Source organism: Dermacentor silvarum, chromosome 3 (genome assembly GCF_013339745.2).
Source record: "Dermacentor silvarum isolate Dsil-2018 chromosome 3, BIME_Dsil_1.4, whole genome shotgun sequence".
Lineage (NCBI taxonomy): Eukaryota > Metazoa > Arthropoda > Arachnida > Ixodida > Ixodidae > Dermacentor > Dermacentor silvarum.
In genome coordinates, this window is record NC_051156.1 from 19,228,524 (window position 1) to 19,245,375 (window position 16,852).

General features: G+C 48.4%; 1 protein-coding gene across 1 annotated transcript in view; it reads left to right on the forward strand.

The window, feature by feature from the left end:
• Nucleotides 1-16,852, forward strand: part of LOC119445361 (neprilysin-4) — a 191,880-nt gene that overhangs the window by 77,660 nt on the left and 97,368 nt on the right. Inside the window, exon 6 of the mRNA XM_037709669.2 lies at nucleotides 7,656-7,714. Coding sequence (XP_037565597.1) covers nucleotides 7,656-7,714 — 59 coding nt within the window. The remainder of the gene's footprint in view (nucleotides 1-7,655; nucleotides 7,715-16,852) is intronic.

The following is a 16,852-nucleotide window of genomic DNA, read 5'->3' on the forward strand; positions in this document are numbered from 1 at the left end:
TGGGCTGAGAGGGTAGCGGAGGACTACCTCGAGTAGACCCCTTCCCCCCTCTACCCCGCTGCCCCTTTCCTTGTAAAAAGGATAAATAAAGTTGTTACTACTACTACTACTGCGCGCGACCAATCCAGTTTGTCACCTTTGGCGAATTGGCGAATGCATAGGGAGCATGGTCTTCCGCCATCGCATTCGGCGAAGCTTCCCACTACCTTCACAATACACTGGTTTAAATACCTACAGAGCTGATTATCTGCATGCACACTTTCCAGTCATTATGCACATGTACGAACTAAGAACTTTCACTTCAGGGGTACGTGACGTAATGCACTTCTACGGCAATCAATGTAAAATGCACGCATTGTGGGGCGCTCCTCACTCTAGGGAAGAGGCGTTTAGAAGCGGCTCTAGGCGGTAAATATGTTATAGAACAAGAGGTTATAGTACAATGTAGGTAAAGCGCACGACAATCGGCCTTCGAAACGCCGTAATCAGCAAAAATAATGCGGCAAAGTCCTTACCACTTTTGAGGCAGTGGTTAATATCGCAACTAAAATAGCCAGCTGGCGAGTTTCAGCGGTGGCGTTGTGGTAACGTCTCTGCCTGCAATGTTGCGACCTACGGTTCAATTCTCGTTTGAAGGTGTTTTCGTCCTTGCTTTTTTTTACAGCAAAACTGTTTATGCTTAGGGTCTCTATGCATTTTTCGTGCCCGTCAACACATATGCGTGTACAAAAACCCAGATCCCGAATATGATACAAAGTTTCTTCATTCTGTGTAAAAGTTTGTACGTCTCATCGCTTGGATATGCATCTTCAGTAGCTTACTTATCAATGGGCACCATTTTCACAATCTGTAGACACTCAGGTAGATAAGGGTTTCTCAGAGATTTGCGGCTGTGCGACCCGCGTCGGCCACGTGTACGCTCGCATCGTTCTTCCCTCGTCATCGTTCCAAGCGCTTAGGTGCCTAATTTCCTTCCGCTATCCCGGCTTGGCGGTCCCGTCACCCGTGTTTAGTATCATCTGGATCTCCGAGGTGGCGGTAGTCTTCCACGCGAATGTATGCCGCCGATCAAGACCGCCGATCAAAAGAAAAGTGTTTGCGTGTTGGGATAACCACAGTCGCCGATCAAGAGAAATACACTTTGCCCATACCTTTGATCTAAATTCTGTATCACCTATATGTCATGTGCTAAGATGCTTCACTGGTAATCCACCTTCACAGCAGTGGAATGGCGCGTGATGTTTAAGTGCGACACACTTTCGGGGCCCCTCATGTCGTCGTGGTCACGCGAAATAACATGGTCAAGACAAGTGCAGAATTGATCAAAACCGGTTAAAAATAAACCAACATGATAATGTAAAAGTTAGGAATAATCAAGCATTAAGAGCGTTAAGTGCGAAGCACCTCACGGACACTGCGAAGAACAACTTGAAAGTTTTAGCCATAGACTTCAGAACATAGCTCTGACACCGGATGAGATAAAAGATTTAGAACAGTACCACGAAGCACAGTCTCGAAAACTGGTTCAAAAACAGAGGAAGAAAGCGAACTTCAATCAGAAAACAACCTTCCAGGCAAACGGCTACCTCACGCCAACAAAAGGGAGCTCGAATCTACAAATATCAGACGTGGTTGAAGGCTCCCCAAAATTAAATCAGTATAATGTTGTAGACATTTCAAAAACATTAAGTAGGGAAGAAATAGACGTACTTAGCAAGGGCCTAAACTTTTGTCCCACGAACAACACAATAAATGAATTTGAGCTTCACAAGGATCTTTCGGAATTTTCTCGACGAATGCGGATAAGACATTTTTTCGCCGACAACAGCGCACCAGACACCGGGACGACCCCACTTAGAGCCCAATCTACTTGGACTCCTGAACCAGAACAAGCCGTAGAACTCGACCTATACCTCAAAACTGTCACTAAAGAAATTATAAGCCAATCCACGACAGCTAAGCGACCTAAAAACATAACTTTATCAGAGAATCGTATCATTTCAAATCTTAGTTGCCGGAACGACATTGTCATTAAGGAAGCAGATAAGGGTGGAAGTATAGTTATTTGGCCAATAGATAAGTACAAGCACGAGGCTTACAGACAGCTAAACAACCCTGAACATTACCGTAAGCTAGACAACGATCCGACGTTACCATACACACTGAAAATTACGAACAGGCTGAAATCACTTTTGGATGATGAATTGATAACACCGTCAGAATTCAAATTTCTTAAACCAAGCAACAAAGCTGCAGGACGCTTCTACCTCCTTCCGAAAATTCATAAAATTCCACCCACTGAATTTCACACCGCTAATATCCCAGGGCGTCCGATAGTATCGAACAACACCCCGACAGAAAGCCTCTCCACATTTCTTAACCACTTCCTTGGTGACTTTCCGAAAACATTTGCGTCATTTGTACAAGATACCCCCCATCTACTCAGAATTATAGAGGACATTAATACAAAAGGCGCACTAACGCAAAACATAATTCTCGCAACACTAGACGTCACGGCCCTGTACACCAACATTCCAATCCCTGATGGTTTAAACTCGATAAAAGAAACGCTGTCCAAACACACTGCACAACACTCTATTGAAGTATACTTGTCTCTTCTTGAACTAGTTCTGACATATAATTACTTCGAATTTGAGGAAAATTACTATCTACAAATACATGGGACAAGTATGGGCACACCTTTTGCACCAACCTACGCGAACATATTTATGGGTACTCTAGAAACGGATTTCCTATCTCGTTGCACCCACAAGCCCCACACATACCTACGATACATAGACGATATATTCATAATATGGGAACATGGTCAGGAAAGTTTAGATAAATTTGTAACTTTCCTAAATTCTTTTCACACAACAATAAAATTCACATCGGAATCTTCAAATGAGCGCATAATCTTTCTGGACACAACAATATATATTAATAATGGGACACTAAAGACAACGCTGTATAGAACACTTTTTGATAAACAACAGTACCTAGATTATACAAGCCACCATCCGAGGCATTGCAAACAACGTATCTTTAAAGGCCAAGCCACACGACTTCGTCGCATTTGCGTTGAAAACCATGACTACATAGACAGACTCGATCACCTTAAGGAAACCCTATCAAGCAGGAACTACCCGAACACTGCCCTTCAGAAAGCCTACACCGCTGCAACCAAGCTTGATCGAGCCAAGGTCCGCAAACCCCGCCCTAAGATCACAAGGACAACAACGCCTCTTCTTACTACTAAATTCTCAAACGCACTCCCCAACGTGAACAATATCCTCAGTAAATACCACCCAATTCTCACCAGCAACCAGAAACTTAATAAGATCTTTCCCGACCCGCCCAGAGTAGCCTACAGACGGAACAGTAATTTCAAGGACATTCTTGTACACGTCAAACTAAGGACAAAGACGAAGCCAACATCCGGTCCCTGTGGCCACTCCAGGTGTTCCACATGCAAACATATCCAATCTACTGCTACAGTAAAAAGTACAGCTTCAGATTACATTCACAAGGTAACTTCGAATTTGACCTGCACGTCAAGCAACGTAGTCTACTGTCTAGAATGTGCCGCTTGTAACAAGCAATACATAGGTGAGACTGGACAAGAAATGCACACGAGACTCAACGGCCATCGCGCAGATACAAAACACAATTTACCTAAAGCAGTAGCCAGCCACTTCAATGAGCACGGCCATATATTTGATGAAGCAAGACTCTATATACTACAAACAAATTTTCGTTCACCTCGCGAGAGAAAATATACAGAATCATACCTCATACACAAGTTTAAATGCCTGCACCCGACGGGGATGAATTTATCACGTGGCAACTTAGAATCGCTAAAAGCAGTAACATAAACCTTAAATTGTTATACCATTAACAAAGGCGCAAAACAAGTTAAACCTCCAGCTAATCTCGATGCTCAACCTCACCTATTCTTCCATTTCCAGTTCTTCCCTGCATCTCCCCTACCACTCAATTTATTATCGTCCTCCATGCTTGTACGCATTGATCAACCATACGAGCGCTTTTCCAGGTACACCTGTCTCCCCCCCATGTTTAAATTTCTAATTATATTTTTTTCTACACTGTCACCCTCCTGTGCCGGTTTTTTTTTTCACACAAGATCCACACCGAGACAGTCCAAAATCCCAGACGCCAGGATACCTTTTTCGGCGCCTTGACCACACAGGGTCTCGCCAATTCTGTATACCGCCGCGACGACGCTACGGCGAACTAGTGAGGCTAACGTCCCTTGACGGACCAAGCTGCTCCCTGTTAACCACAAAATTGCCCGATGTCTTGATGCTACGCTACTCAAGTCATGCTTTCAACTCGTATTGTCACCTGCACACTGACCGGCTCTTCAGGGACCCCAAACGCACGCCGACCACGACACCTCCGAACGCTCACTCGCCTCTGGCTCCCCCAACCCCCTCTGACGTTTTTTCTCTTTCCTTTCTTTTTTTAAATTTTTCTTTTTTTTTCCGCTTTCTCGCTCTCCCGCTCTTGTCCCCTCGTCTTAGAAACCGCGCCTATCCAGTCAAGCGGCAGCGCTCATTCTCTTTTCAGTCTCTCCCTTTACAGCCAGCCACAGCCGACATCGACGTGACGTCACTCCACTAACCCTTTAAAACTAACCCGCCGAGGATGACGAGGCCGCCTTTGACGAAGATAGGTCCTCCTATCAAAACGTTGGCCAGCCTTTCTGAGGCACCTTATCCCTGTTTATAATCCTTATTCCTCCAGAAAGAAATAGATGCAGTACGTAGAAGTACAAACACACGTCATGCTTGTATTAGACACATTTACGCATAGAAATAGCACACACACACGCGTTGGTTCCTAAAGTACATTCCAGGCAACTTATGTGAATTAGTCAAAACTAATATGCGGCCTACGGTTAATGTGTCGCCATGTCGGAGACGTCGCGGTTTGGGACAGCAGGGTCGTACGGCAGGCGTGTGGCCGAGTAGAGGTGGCCTTGCGCCACGGTCGACGAACGGGAGCTTCTGCGTGCCCGATTTTCCGACGGCGGGGTCGGGAGCACACAGCAGCAGGCTACCGGGTCACATCCGCAGCGGGCGAGGTGGTTCCGCTCTCCCGAATGCTCGCACAGCAAGGCCGCTTGTCCAGCGGGAGAACCGGACGAGGTGGTCTCTCAGCTGGTGAGAGCGTCGGTTGCAGGCGTAGTGGCGTGGGCGGCGACAGCGCCTATGGGCCGGACGCCCAGCGAAGAAGCTCTGCCTTCGAACGCCGAACCTCGCACACTGCACACGCCACGCTCTCTCGAGCCACGCTTTTCGAGGCGCCACTGCCGCCGCACACAAATCGGTGTCGATGATGATCATGACCTTAAGGTCTTTGGCACATACCCACTCACGGCGATTGGCCAAGAGTTGGTGTCCTCTTCACCACCGTGCGGCGCACTGTCCTCCTTCGTTTTTGTTGGCCACTCCAGCGTACCAGATATTATGACACTACTATCCTTACTTCGTATAGTTGCTATCGCAATTGATGCTTCGCCTTTCGGTCGAAACTCCGACTTTTTGTTTGCCACTCCCGCGTACCAGATATTGTTACACTGCTATCCTTACTTCTTATAGATGCTATCGCAATCGACGCTTCGCTTTTCGGGTTGATCTGCGACTTCTTTTAAGAAGTCGCGTCTACACCGAGCACGGGAGAACTTTTTAAAACAAATTTACCGTTTGAAGGCGGCAGGATACCCATGGCACGTTATGATCTCTGTAGCAGAATAGAAGCTGAAGTAGAACCTAATGTAGAAAAACCTCGAGAAAAAGAAAAGCTGGGCGTAATTTACACCGTGTGTGACACTGTTTGAAAGAAAAAAAGAACACCAAGAAAAAGAACAGCGAGTAGATGTAAAGGTGATCTTCTGTGCGCTTTTCGGGCTGTGACGAAACCTTGCGCTCGCAAAGCAAATTTCGTCGTAAACCACAATAGCAAGTAGGTCGGGTGGTCGTGCTGTTTAAATACCGTTGTCGCGGTGAAGGAGGTCAAACAGAGCAATGTTTGAATGATAGCACCAAAACAAGGTCAGGAACGGCGGAGAAGGTCACTTCGCAAATCATCTAGTGCGCGCCAAATTTTGCCGAATGCTTTCTTGTTGCTAGAAGTCGCGATATAAGAGGGTGAGATCCATAATTGAGACAAAAAGAATCATTCAAGCAGACAAGCGTTGCGTGAGTGTAGGATTCATATCATTACCGCCCAAAAAACTGCACTATTTCAACGCGACTGCCCTCGGAGTCTGTTTCCTCGGAGAAAATAGTCTGTTTTACTCGGAATAAATTTGTTGGAAGTGACGTGTATGGTCATTATTTTCCCGCTTATTACATAGATATGCAAAACCAACGTGCCCGAATTTCCATCGTAACATCGCGTGCTTCATAGCTTGGGTCCGCTTCACAGGCCATGATGCTCTTGTTGCCGGCGCGAGGTAATGTCGGTAGAATTCAGCGGCAAAACATTGATGCATCTGCTCTGTTTATTAAAGACATCTGCAGTCTGAAGGAGTGCAACCTCACGTCAGCTAAATTTCTCGCACACGATTTACCGTACAGTCGATGAAAGATTGTAGGGCAACGGGCTCATGTCGACGCTGGAGACAGTAGCGACGCTGGCTAACCGGCAAAACTGAGGTGTCATGCGACAAACTCTGCAGACGCGATCGCCACCACGTTACCTACGGCTACGCTTGTCTGCTTGCAATGGCAAATCTGCTGAGGGACACTTTAAGCTACTCGAAGGTCCTACAGGTCTTGATTACATCCGTCAGGGTGTGCAAAATGTCCTTGCCTGTAGACAAATTCTGAAGGACCCCCTTGACAATTCTTGGAGGTGCTCGACCTTGAAGGTGTCCTGGTCTGTCATATGGGGATCCACCGCTGGCGCAACGTCAGTATTTCTTATATCTACGTTGTGCACGTCTCCCTTGGCTCTTGAGACCGCTGCACCAACAGTCCGTTTATTTTTTTATTTTTTGCGGTTGCATCGCACAAACACATTTTGATGTGATCCATGAAGATTTTCTACGACGTTAACGTATCTTCATGGCTGACAAAAGCGCTGACCTTTAGAGGAAATCGAATGTTCTTCATCTGGGCGGTGAAATTTCAGCGCGTGGCATATTGGCAGTAGTTGGGCCAGTGTTCAGCGTCATCACCTCTTTATCAGGCGAATCTTTCTGTAGTGTTCCCAAAGGAACATGCACCAGAATTCGTCTTTGCACAGATTAACGAAAGTCCGGCCAGTAGGAGACAAACTACAAGTGACTCACTCCGCGGGCTTCGTTTTCAGCAGGAAAATACTACGCTACACTGTTCAAGCTGGTAGAGGAAGACATCGACGTGTACTTAGTGCTAACTCGTTCTTCAACTGCTGTGCGATCATTAATCATCTCTGTTAATCAACGCGACCCGTCGTATTTACGAGGAAAGAAAGTTACAGCATATAATAGTGTGCTATTCATCAATCAATCCATATTTATGATTACTTCCACTTCAGGTTACTAATATTACAGCATAGAAAATATACAGACAAAGGTCCAAAACTGGAAGACTGCAGCGGTAACCTTGACTTCATGGACTCGGGTTCTGTTTTTCTACATCCAGGTGGAGGCACTCGGTCTTCGACTTGTCGTGCACGTACGATCCTTCGAGGAACATTTTCGGTAAGGAAGGCTCTTTTTATACCCTCACGTGACAGTGAAGAAGCAAGAAAACTGTGAACAACGAAAACTAACTGTTTTCTGGGCGAACCTGCGCTATCAAAAACAAGCGACACTCAATGCACAGCGGCGAGCACAGTCGGCTTCGTCGAAATCGCATATTTATAGACCTTTTTTAATCAGCCTTGTGGAAGCACTGTTTCCATGATCCCAGAAAACTTCCGGTCAAGCATTTTTGACAGTGAAAGTGAACATATGCAGCCTTCTTATTGTACTCAGCAGTAAAAATCATTTCTGAAGAATTTTGCTATACAGCCTAAACAGGTGCAAGCTCGAGCGCTCGATATGTTTACAGGCTATTGTAACTTCTGTTGTTCCGTAGCGCTTAATCGGAAGTAGTTCGGGAGCTGTGTGTTCAAACATAAAATGGCCTAAACATGACTCGTTGTAGATTCCAGCGTAATACGTGGGGCCTAACTGAATGTACAACACTATTCGCATCACGCTTGTAATCTGATTACACAGGGTTCGGTGACAACATAGACAACATATAGAATCGATGATAACAATTGAAAATGTTCTGATACATGCAAACGCGTCTTCCGCTGACCAATATCTTTTTTACATTTGTTCGCCGTAGAAAGGCGGTCAACAGAAAAATATAAACGAGTACGCGCGTAAATTCACCCCTCCTAAAGGCATCGTCCTCATGCTACAAACACGAGACCAAAAATTCACCGACGATTACGATACTCCATAATGTGAAATTTGAACACTGCTGTTCAGGTATTTTGAATTCGCGATATAATAAGGGAAACAATTTGAATCTGAACGGCAGGGTCCTTCCGGCGGCAGCGCTGAGCCTTTGCTCGGGCAGCTCGCTTAGCAGCAACGGCAGCCGCAGCACTTACACCGCTTGCGTCACCCACTGCTCAGACAGAAAGCGTGAACATGGGAACGCATGGCTCACGCGAAGCGCACTCTCTAGCGGCGGCAGCGCAGGCGAATTAGCGCATGCGCAGTGGGTTCGACGCCGACGCCAGCGCTTTGTTTCCATATGTGGTATCGGTGCTGACGGGGCACTCTACTATGGCTCCATCCTGTAGCGGGTCGCCGCCTTGGAGCACATCTCGTGCGGCACCCCGCTTTTCTTTTCACCCTTTCACTATACTCTCCTCTGCTTTCCTCTTCGCTATCGCCGTCTTTCATCCTCCGCTACGCTCCGTTTTCGTTCTCGTTTATTGCGATAGCAATTATATGGACACTTCAACCGGATTTCTGCCGTCGGCGTCGCCGTCGCCGTGAGGTTCCCTATAGATAAAATCTTCGCCGCGCGCCGTATGCCCGAGCGGAAGCGTGCGGGGACGCGCGCTATCACGGAGAGCGAACGCACTCAATCTCCCACGCGCAAGCAAGGAAGCGGGAAGCCAGCGCCGGAGGGAGCGGGGGGGGGGGGCGCACTTCTACTCTGCCAACAACCGCGCTCATCGCTCGCACCGTCGCTTATCTCCACACGGCTCTGACCTTTATGCGCCGTGCATTCGCCACTCAGTTTCCGTTGAAGCGATAGACCGCACGTACCTTCGCCCGCTGCTGCGGCGTATGCGCTTGCTGCCAGCGTTTTGACAGTCGTCTGCAGTCATTCAATGTGATCTATTCATGTTTGTTTGCGCGCGCTCACACCACGCTCGTTCGATCAGTTAGTAACAGTCGGGCCACATTTTCCAACGCACGCTACACATGCAATGCTGCCCGGGTCGGCAGTGCAGCGCTACAGGTGTGTCCCTTCGCACGCGCTGCCCACGGGAAGCGCTTCTCATCAACACCACCGTTTCACACGCGCCTTCTCGTGGTCATCGAGTCTCTCTTCATGTCGGTCTACTTACGCCGCAGCACACCTGCTTACTTAATCAGCTCATGTTTACTACAATTCATATTGCTACCAAAGCCGCTCACCTTACTTCGTATGACATTGCTGTGTTGCTATCGCATTCATTGCTTCGCCCTTAGGGCGAAACTGTGACATTTTTTTCATGCTTCGGTGGGCCCATTCCTTCTGCCGGTTACGCAGACGCCAAGGCCGCCGCTCAACGCAGGAACGGGTGCCTAAGCGCTCAGCTCTTAAAAACAAAAGCACACTTATTAAAGAAAAATATCAAAGCAACAACGAAATACGTCAAGTCCCAGAGAGCGCTGGTAAAACGGCTTAAAGGGACACAAAAGTTGGCGGGTGGTTTCTTGCGTCGGAACAAAAGTTGAGCTGTTGAAAATGACGAATGCAACAAGCGGCTTTGAAAAAAAAGAACGAGAAACTTCTTTTTTTAGCGATTTTCTGTTGCACCTTGCCTCCAAGCGGCCGCCGGAAGCTGAAATTTGACGTCATAACACCCACCCGCGCGCACGCGCGCGGCCATGGTCGGCCACAGTCTCCGCGGTGTTTCCGGGGGTGTCGGTGCCTTGCAGCGTTTGTTTAACCCCTTTCGGCGATCTTCGCACGTGGTCCGTCCGAAACATTATCCCCGTCGGCGCTCCACGCAGGTGGTGCGTCTGACATGCGCCTTCCCGCGGAGGACGGAAATGCCTAGACATGCATTGCTGTTATAACAGCATCGTCGGTCGTGACACGCCGTCGCACACGTTTCCCAGAGACGAGAAGGTGCGTAAAATTTGGATACCTGCCTGTCAGCCATCACGCACAGCCTGGAGACCTCTAAAGATGACTTCATTTGCGCGGACCACTTCGTCGACGATGATTATGTGACCAGCCCGGCTGTGCTGAAAAGCCCCGGCATGCCGCTCAAAAGGCAATGCTTAAAGCCTGACGCTGCGCCATCGGTCTTCTCACGAAAACGCATGGAGGAGGCGAAAAGATGTCGGTACTATTTTCGCTCACTTGCAGTTCACCAAGTTCACTCGCCCTCACACTTCTTGCGCAGTGTGCAGCGTGCAGTGTGTCTGGGGCGCGATTCCCAAGGCTGGGCACGAAGGCAGTAACGTCTTTAAATATGTAGGCAAAGCATAGTAAAACAATACAAGGCTAGCGAGCGCGACTCACGAGATCAGACACACACACAGCTCTGCTTCTCCACAGAAAAAAACAAACAAACTGGGCAGCACGACAGACAGGTGCTGCCATCTGTCGGCATAAACTACTAGTCAGTCATCCACGCAGTGCTGAAAAAATCAAATTATCGGGTTTTACGTGCCAAAACCACGATCTGATTATGGGGCACGCCGTAGTGGGGACTCCGGAAATTTGGGCCACCTGGGGTTCTTTAACGTGCACCTAAATCTAAGTACACGGGTGTTTTCGCATTTCGCCCCCATCGAATGCGGCCGCCGTGGCACGCAGTGCTGAAGTACCCCGCAGTTGCCTCGCCTGCGTGCGCTCTTGAAAAAGCAATTTTACAGAGGAAATGACAAATAATTCTTGCAGAAGTGTCTGGTGCAGAGCGAAATCTCGCTACGGTTCGCGATTACCTAACCGGCACATCCACGGCCGCCTGCTCTTCTTCGTCGCTTGACGCGGAAGGCTCGTAACCGTAAGAGGTAATATTTATTGCCAAGTTGGAATGGTCCTCGTCTCCAGACGTGTACTCATCGCTGGTAGAGGCACCAGAACTCGTATCCGTGCTCGCGATGGCGGCGTCGGCGCGCTTCAAATGACCGCGGCCGGCCGGCTGGCTATCCGTCGAGGGTGTCGTGACGTCACGCCTTCCAACTCCCGCGGGTCGGGCGGCGAGGCGCGCGCTCACAAAAACGCCAAAAATAAAGCCATCGGCTCAAAAATGAGCTAAGTGACTACTTCTTTTCGGTATAATCACATACGGAGGATTCATTTTCAGCATTTTCGTAAAATTTTCCGATTTCGTGTCCGTATCCCTTTAAGACGCACAGTATGAACTACTTCATGTCGTCAGCGGCGCCGTTGCGATTGCGTAATGCCGTCTGGCACGAACTCATCGCTCAGTGCGCCAATACCTCGGATGATTTTGTAGGGTCCAAAATCGGTTACGGGCATCGTCGTCGGGTTCCCTCCGTAAACCAGCTTGAACGAATGCTTTCTTGCGTTCGCGTTGTTTGTTGCATTGTCGTGTTGTGAGCGAACGTTACGTACGGAAGGATAACATCCCATGTCTTTTTGTTCGACGTCGACGTGCATTGCTAGCATGTCTGCGAGTGTATTGTTCAGGCGTTCCGTTAGACCGTTTGTCTGCGATTGGCAGTGGGTTGTCCTCTATGCCTATTATATTGCAGGTTGGCGTGAGTAAGCTCCGCTGTAAAACACATTCTTATGCCGGTGACGAGCACTTCTGGGGAGCCATGTCGCAGCAGGATGTCTCCAACGAAGTATTACGCCACTTCAGCCGCTCTACCTTTTGGCAGGGCTTTCGTTTTGCCGTATCGGATAAAGTAGTTGGTAGAGATGATGACGCACTTATTGCGAGATGCTGACTTCGGAAGGGCCCCATTAAGTCCATCCCGATTTGTTGGAACGGCCGGCAAGGAGGCTTCATTGGCTTTAGAAATCCAGCTGGCCTTGTTGGTACTGTTTTGCGTCGCTAACCATCTCGGCATATATTTACGTAAGGGGCAACGTCGGCGGTCAGGCGCTGCCAGTAATACTTGTATCCTTGTGACCGTACGGGAATACCGTAGGTGCACGGTTGTCGGATCATCATGCAGGGCGTGCAGGACGGGAAAGTATTTAGCGCGTACGGGGCATAAGTTTTATTTACGATGACGTGGTTCTGTAGCGAAAACGACAATCCACACTTAAACGCCATCGTGACACAGTCGGACTTGCCTTCCAAGAAATGGCCATGGCTTCTTAGTTCCGCGTCAGCACGTTGCTGTTTGGCGAAGCTGTCTGCGCGTATTGCTCTCAGGAACGTGTCGTCGTCTTGCTCGTCTTGCGGCGACGGGTCGATGGACTCGCGAGACAAGCAGTCGGCATTGCGGTGTTTACGTTTTAGGTTACGGTGACGTCATATTGTCAAGCTGTAGTGACTGTCAATAACTGAATGACGAAAGGAACTTTTAACAGCGGAGCTGCTTAAGCCGGGCGTAATGTGCCAACCGCGAACAGGAAATGTGCAGAAAGGGTCGAGGTGCAATGGCACATACCCATGTGAACTAGTGAAGCTGAGCCTGGTTAAATCTAGCTAAGCAAGCTCTTAGCATAGTTAAGAGCTTGGTCAGTCATCGATAGCCAGTCGATAGCCAAGCAATAGGTAATCGATAACCGATCAATAATCAATAAATTCTGGGAAATTCTGGGGTTGGCTTGGTAGTGCTTAGCCTAGCCCAAAAGCCCGGACTAGCTAGGTGCCCATCAGCTCCGCTGTCTTTAGCATTGCGCCTCCAGTGCAAGTGACACAATTTTTTTTCTCTTTCTTTTTTTTTTATTGGGCGAACTTGTGCGCACAAAACTAAAGCCCTTATATCGGAAAAGCCACCATCTACTCTCTCCTCCGCCGAGACGGCGGAGGAGAGAGCCTACAACGCTTGTTTTTTTTTTTTTTTTTTTATTGCGATAGCAATTATATGGACACTTCAACCGGATTTCTGCCGTGGGCGTCGCCGTCGCCGTGAGGTTCCGTATAGATTCCAAGGGCGATAAAATCGTCGCCGCGCGCCGTATGCGCGAGCGAAAGCGCGCGGGGGACGCGCGCTATCACGGAGCGCGAACGCACGGCGGAAAGCAAACGCGACCGTCCCGCGAAAGACCGTTGGGGTATGGGAGGGAGGGAGGCGGGGCGGCGCTGTGCTCCGGCGCCAAAGGCGTATCTTACCACTCAATCTCCCACGCGAAAGCAAGAAACGGGAAGAGGGAGGGTGGGGGGGGGGGGGGGGGGGGCAGCTTCTCTTGTGCCAACAACTTCTCTGCCCGGCGGTCGCCCGCACCGTCTCTTATCTCCACACGGCTCTGACCTTTGTATGGGCTGTGCATTTGCCGCTCAGTTTCCGTTGGAGCGATAGACCGCGCGAACTTGCGCTTGCTACCAGCGTTTTGACAGTCGTTGGCTGCGGTCATTCAGTGTGATCTATTCATGTTTGCTTGTGCGCGCTGACACCACGATTGTTAATTCAGTTAGTAAGCCAATGTGTCCAAGTTTATGCAGCCGATAAAACTACTATCCCTACTCCAAATAGCGCTCTACTAATTTGCTATCGCAATCGATGCTTCGCCTTTCGGGCGAAACTGCGACATTTATTCTTTACTCTTTGCTTCTCAAAGCAAGTCGACGGTGGCGCCCCTCGAAAGCCCCCGTTAAACCTTACAGGCCGGACTCGCTTTCAGGATTGGCTCGCACCGCACGCCGCCGCCGGCGACGGCGGCTGCGCAGAGTGACTTTCGACAAGGCTCGGAAGCGGAAAAAAATATATATACATATATATATATATCAAGAAGTGAATGCGCGCGCTATCACCGTCCAATGTTTTCTGTACTGTACAGTACAATGTTTTCTGTACTGTACTTCTGTACTTGTTTTGTTTTATACGGGTATCATACCTAGATACTAGCGATCTATTGCCTTTGTTTACCTCCTTGTAAAGCCCTGTTTTGCTTGTGTGACACTGTGTTTAATGTTTGCATCCACAAATGTATAAATAAGTCTATATCCCCCCCCCCACGCTGTAATGCTCTTGGAGCGAATGCGGGTTTTTGTAAGAAATAAATTTAAAAAATCGGAGATACAGCAGAGAGAGAAGCGGCGTTGTTCGAAGGATGGCGGTACTTTTCCGAAGGTATTGGGGCTTTACACAAAACAAGTGACACTCGAAGCACAACGACCATAGAGTAAGATATACAAGGATAAGCGAGGACACTTCCATAGGCCCCTGAGGTCGATTTTGGTTCGCAGCGCACCTAGCGGGTGTGTGGAATCTACACAGACTCAGAGATTGAAAGCGCAGAAAAATTACACGGCCTCCAAGATCGCTTCCGTGCAAGTGCTTGTCCCGGAGGCTGTATTTCGATTTTTTTAACGCGTTGCTTGCATGCATCGAGTAGCTTCGTGTAAGCTGTACCGCCAGAGCAGCAAGCACACGATGCCACTGTGTGTTTATACAGACATTTTAAATAAACATGACAAGTTTTGGAAGAGATTACATTTTATTTTCAAGTCATATTCTCAGTAAGCACATGCACACTTTTTTTCGCAACGTTCGATGAACGCAAGCACAGAAAGATGGTTGCACTGCAAAGTGCAAGACATACCAATACAGGTGCCATATGCTGAGAATAAATTTCACAAAAGGAACAAGCAGGCGATATTATGAAAAAAAATCAACAGAACAGTAAAACTACAGACGACAGCATTAGCATTAAAGAGGAAAACAACGCTCGTCCTTTGAAGCCTAACCTTTCTTATTAAGTGGTAGTTTCGGGCTGCATAGCAAACAAGGAATGAAGGCTGCTCAGTGCAGTTGTCAGCCAACCATGCTCTCTCCCTGTCCTGCCGTTGTTACTGCACCACGCAACACAGCAGTAATATCCCGTAATACTTGACTATGGACGGCATGACCTGAAAAAAAAAGTATTGGTTATTTCTCCTCTGCCGCCTTCGCACAAATTTTCACCTACGCACTTCACATCGCGCTTTCGCGAAAAGCGTGACGTGCTATTGTCGCAGCTAAAAAAAAAGAATAACAACCTTCGGTGCCATGCATGCGCTACTTACGCAGGAGTGATTATTCAGAATACCTCGTGGCCACAGCTTACCAACATTCTTCTCAATCTGCAAGTTCTCTCTAATTGCGCTCGTAACAAAGGCTTCAAGCAATCTGCGCACGCCCCGAATAACAATCCTAAGCATAACTTCATTCTTTCACACAATTGCACACACATACATTGAATTCAGACTACGTATACCGGCGTGTGCCGACTTCCTTTCTCGCGCCAAGAAACGATTTTCTCGCAAACGTGCTGCGCAGCATTCCAAATTGCTGTTTCTTACATAATGTGAAGCATTCCACGAACATCATGTGCGAAGTGAAGAACACAAAAAAGCTCTCTGCAGCGAACAGCAGAATGCGACAAATGTCAACTTACGGATCAAGTGACAAATACATAAGGGATTTGTAAAATAATGAAGGGAAAAAAGAACGTAATGAAGGCTGTTATGATCGGCTTGGAACTCCGCATCTCAGTTGTGGGAAACCAAACCCGCACACGTCCCCGTGACGAGATAATCCTCTTTCATCCCCGAGAAAGCGTCACACCTCTACGACCTGAGTAGACGCAAAGGGCGAGCTACCAAAGAAGAGGACCCGAGGGAGAGGAGGTCGTCAACTTGACCGCCCGACAGAGGTCTGACACTTCCACAAGTTCCGCGAAGGAGTCATCGGCGGGTTATGATCTTCCTCGAATCTGTATCTCTCCAATGTGGGAAGCAAGCCCCAGCGCTTTTCCTGTGACGAGATAATCCCCTTCATCCCCGAGAAAGCGTCTCACCTCTACGGAGCAGACGAAAACGGCGAGCTACCAAGAAGGAGGACCCGAGGGAGAGGAGGTCGACAACTTGACCACCGGAGAGAGGACTTCCCCGAAGGAAACATCGGCCACCACGAGGGGATTTAAGGCCGTCCTGGCCCCCGTGTTAATCAGAACCGCTCGAGACTCGGATAGAGTCAAAACCATGTACCAATGTAGTGAATACAATCTTTTCTATTTTTCATCATCACGATGCCCGCCTTCATCGTCGTCTCCTGATTCCTGCGGTGACGACCCACCTCACCCGGTTGAGATTACATCAAGGCCTTCTTACCGAGCAGCAGCCAAGCAGGCAGACGTTCTGGCAGACGAACCCAGCAAAGACCACGCAGACATTATCGCACATATTTTGTAGCGTCGCCTTGCCTGATCACACCATGGCCGATATTTTGTAGCGATGCGTTATGCTTTATTCTATATACTAGCCTTATCATCCACCACTCACGGCCGGCTGATCCCGTTGATAACGTCTACGCCTACAGCCACATAGACAAGTAGACGTATAGTGAAATAGAAAAGTTACTACAATAGATAACTATTACGTGCGTTCCCTTGGGGACAGGGAGTGTTGTATTACCCTCTAGCGGGCAGCATGAAGGTGCGTAGCTCGGCCGCTTTTAGGCGGGAGTGGCCACTCTTGT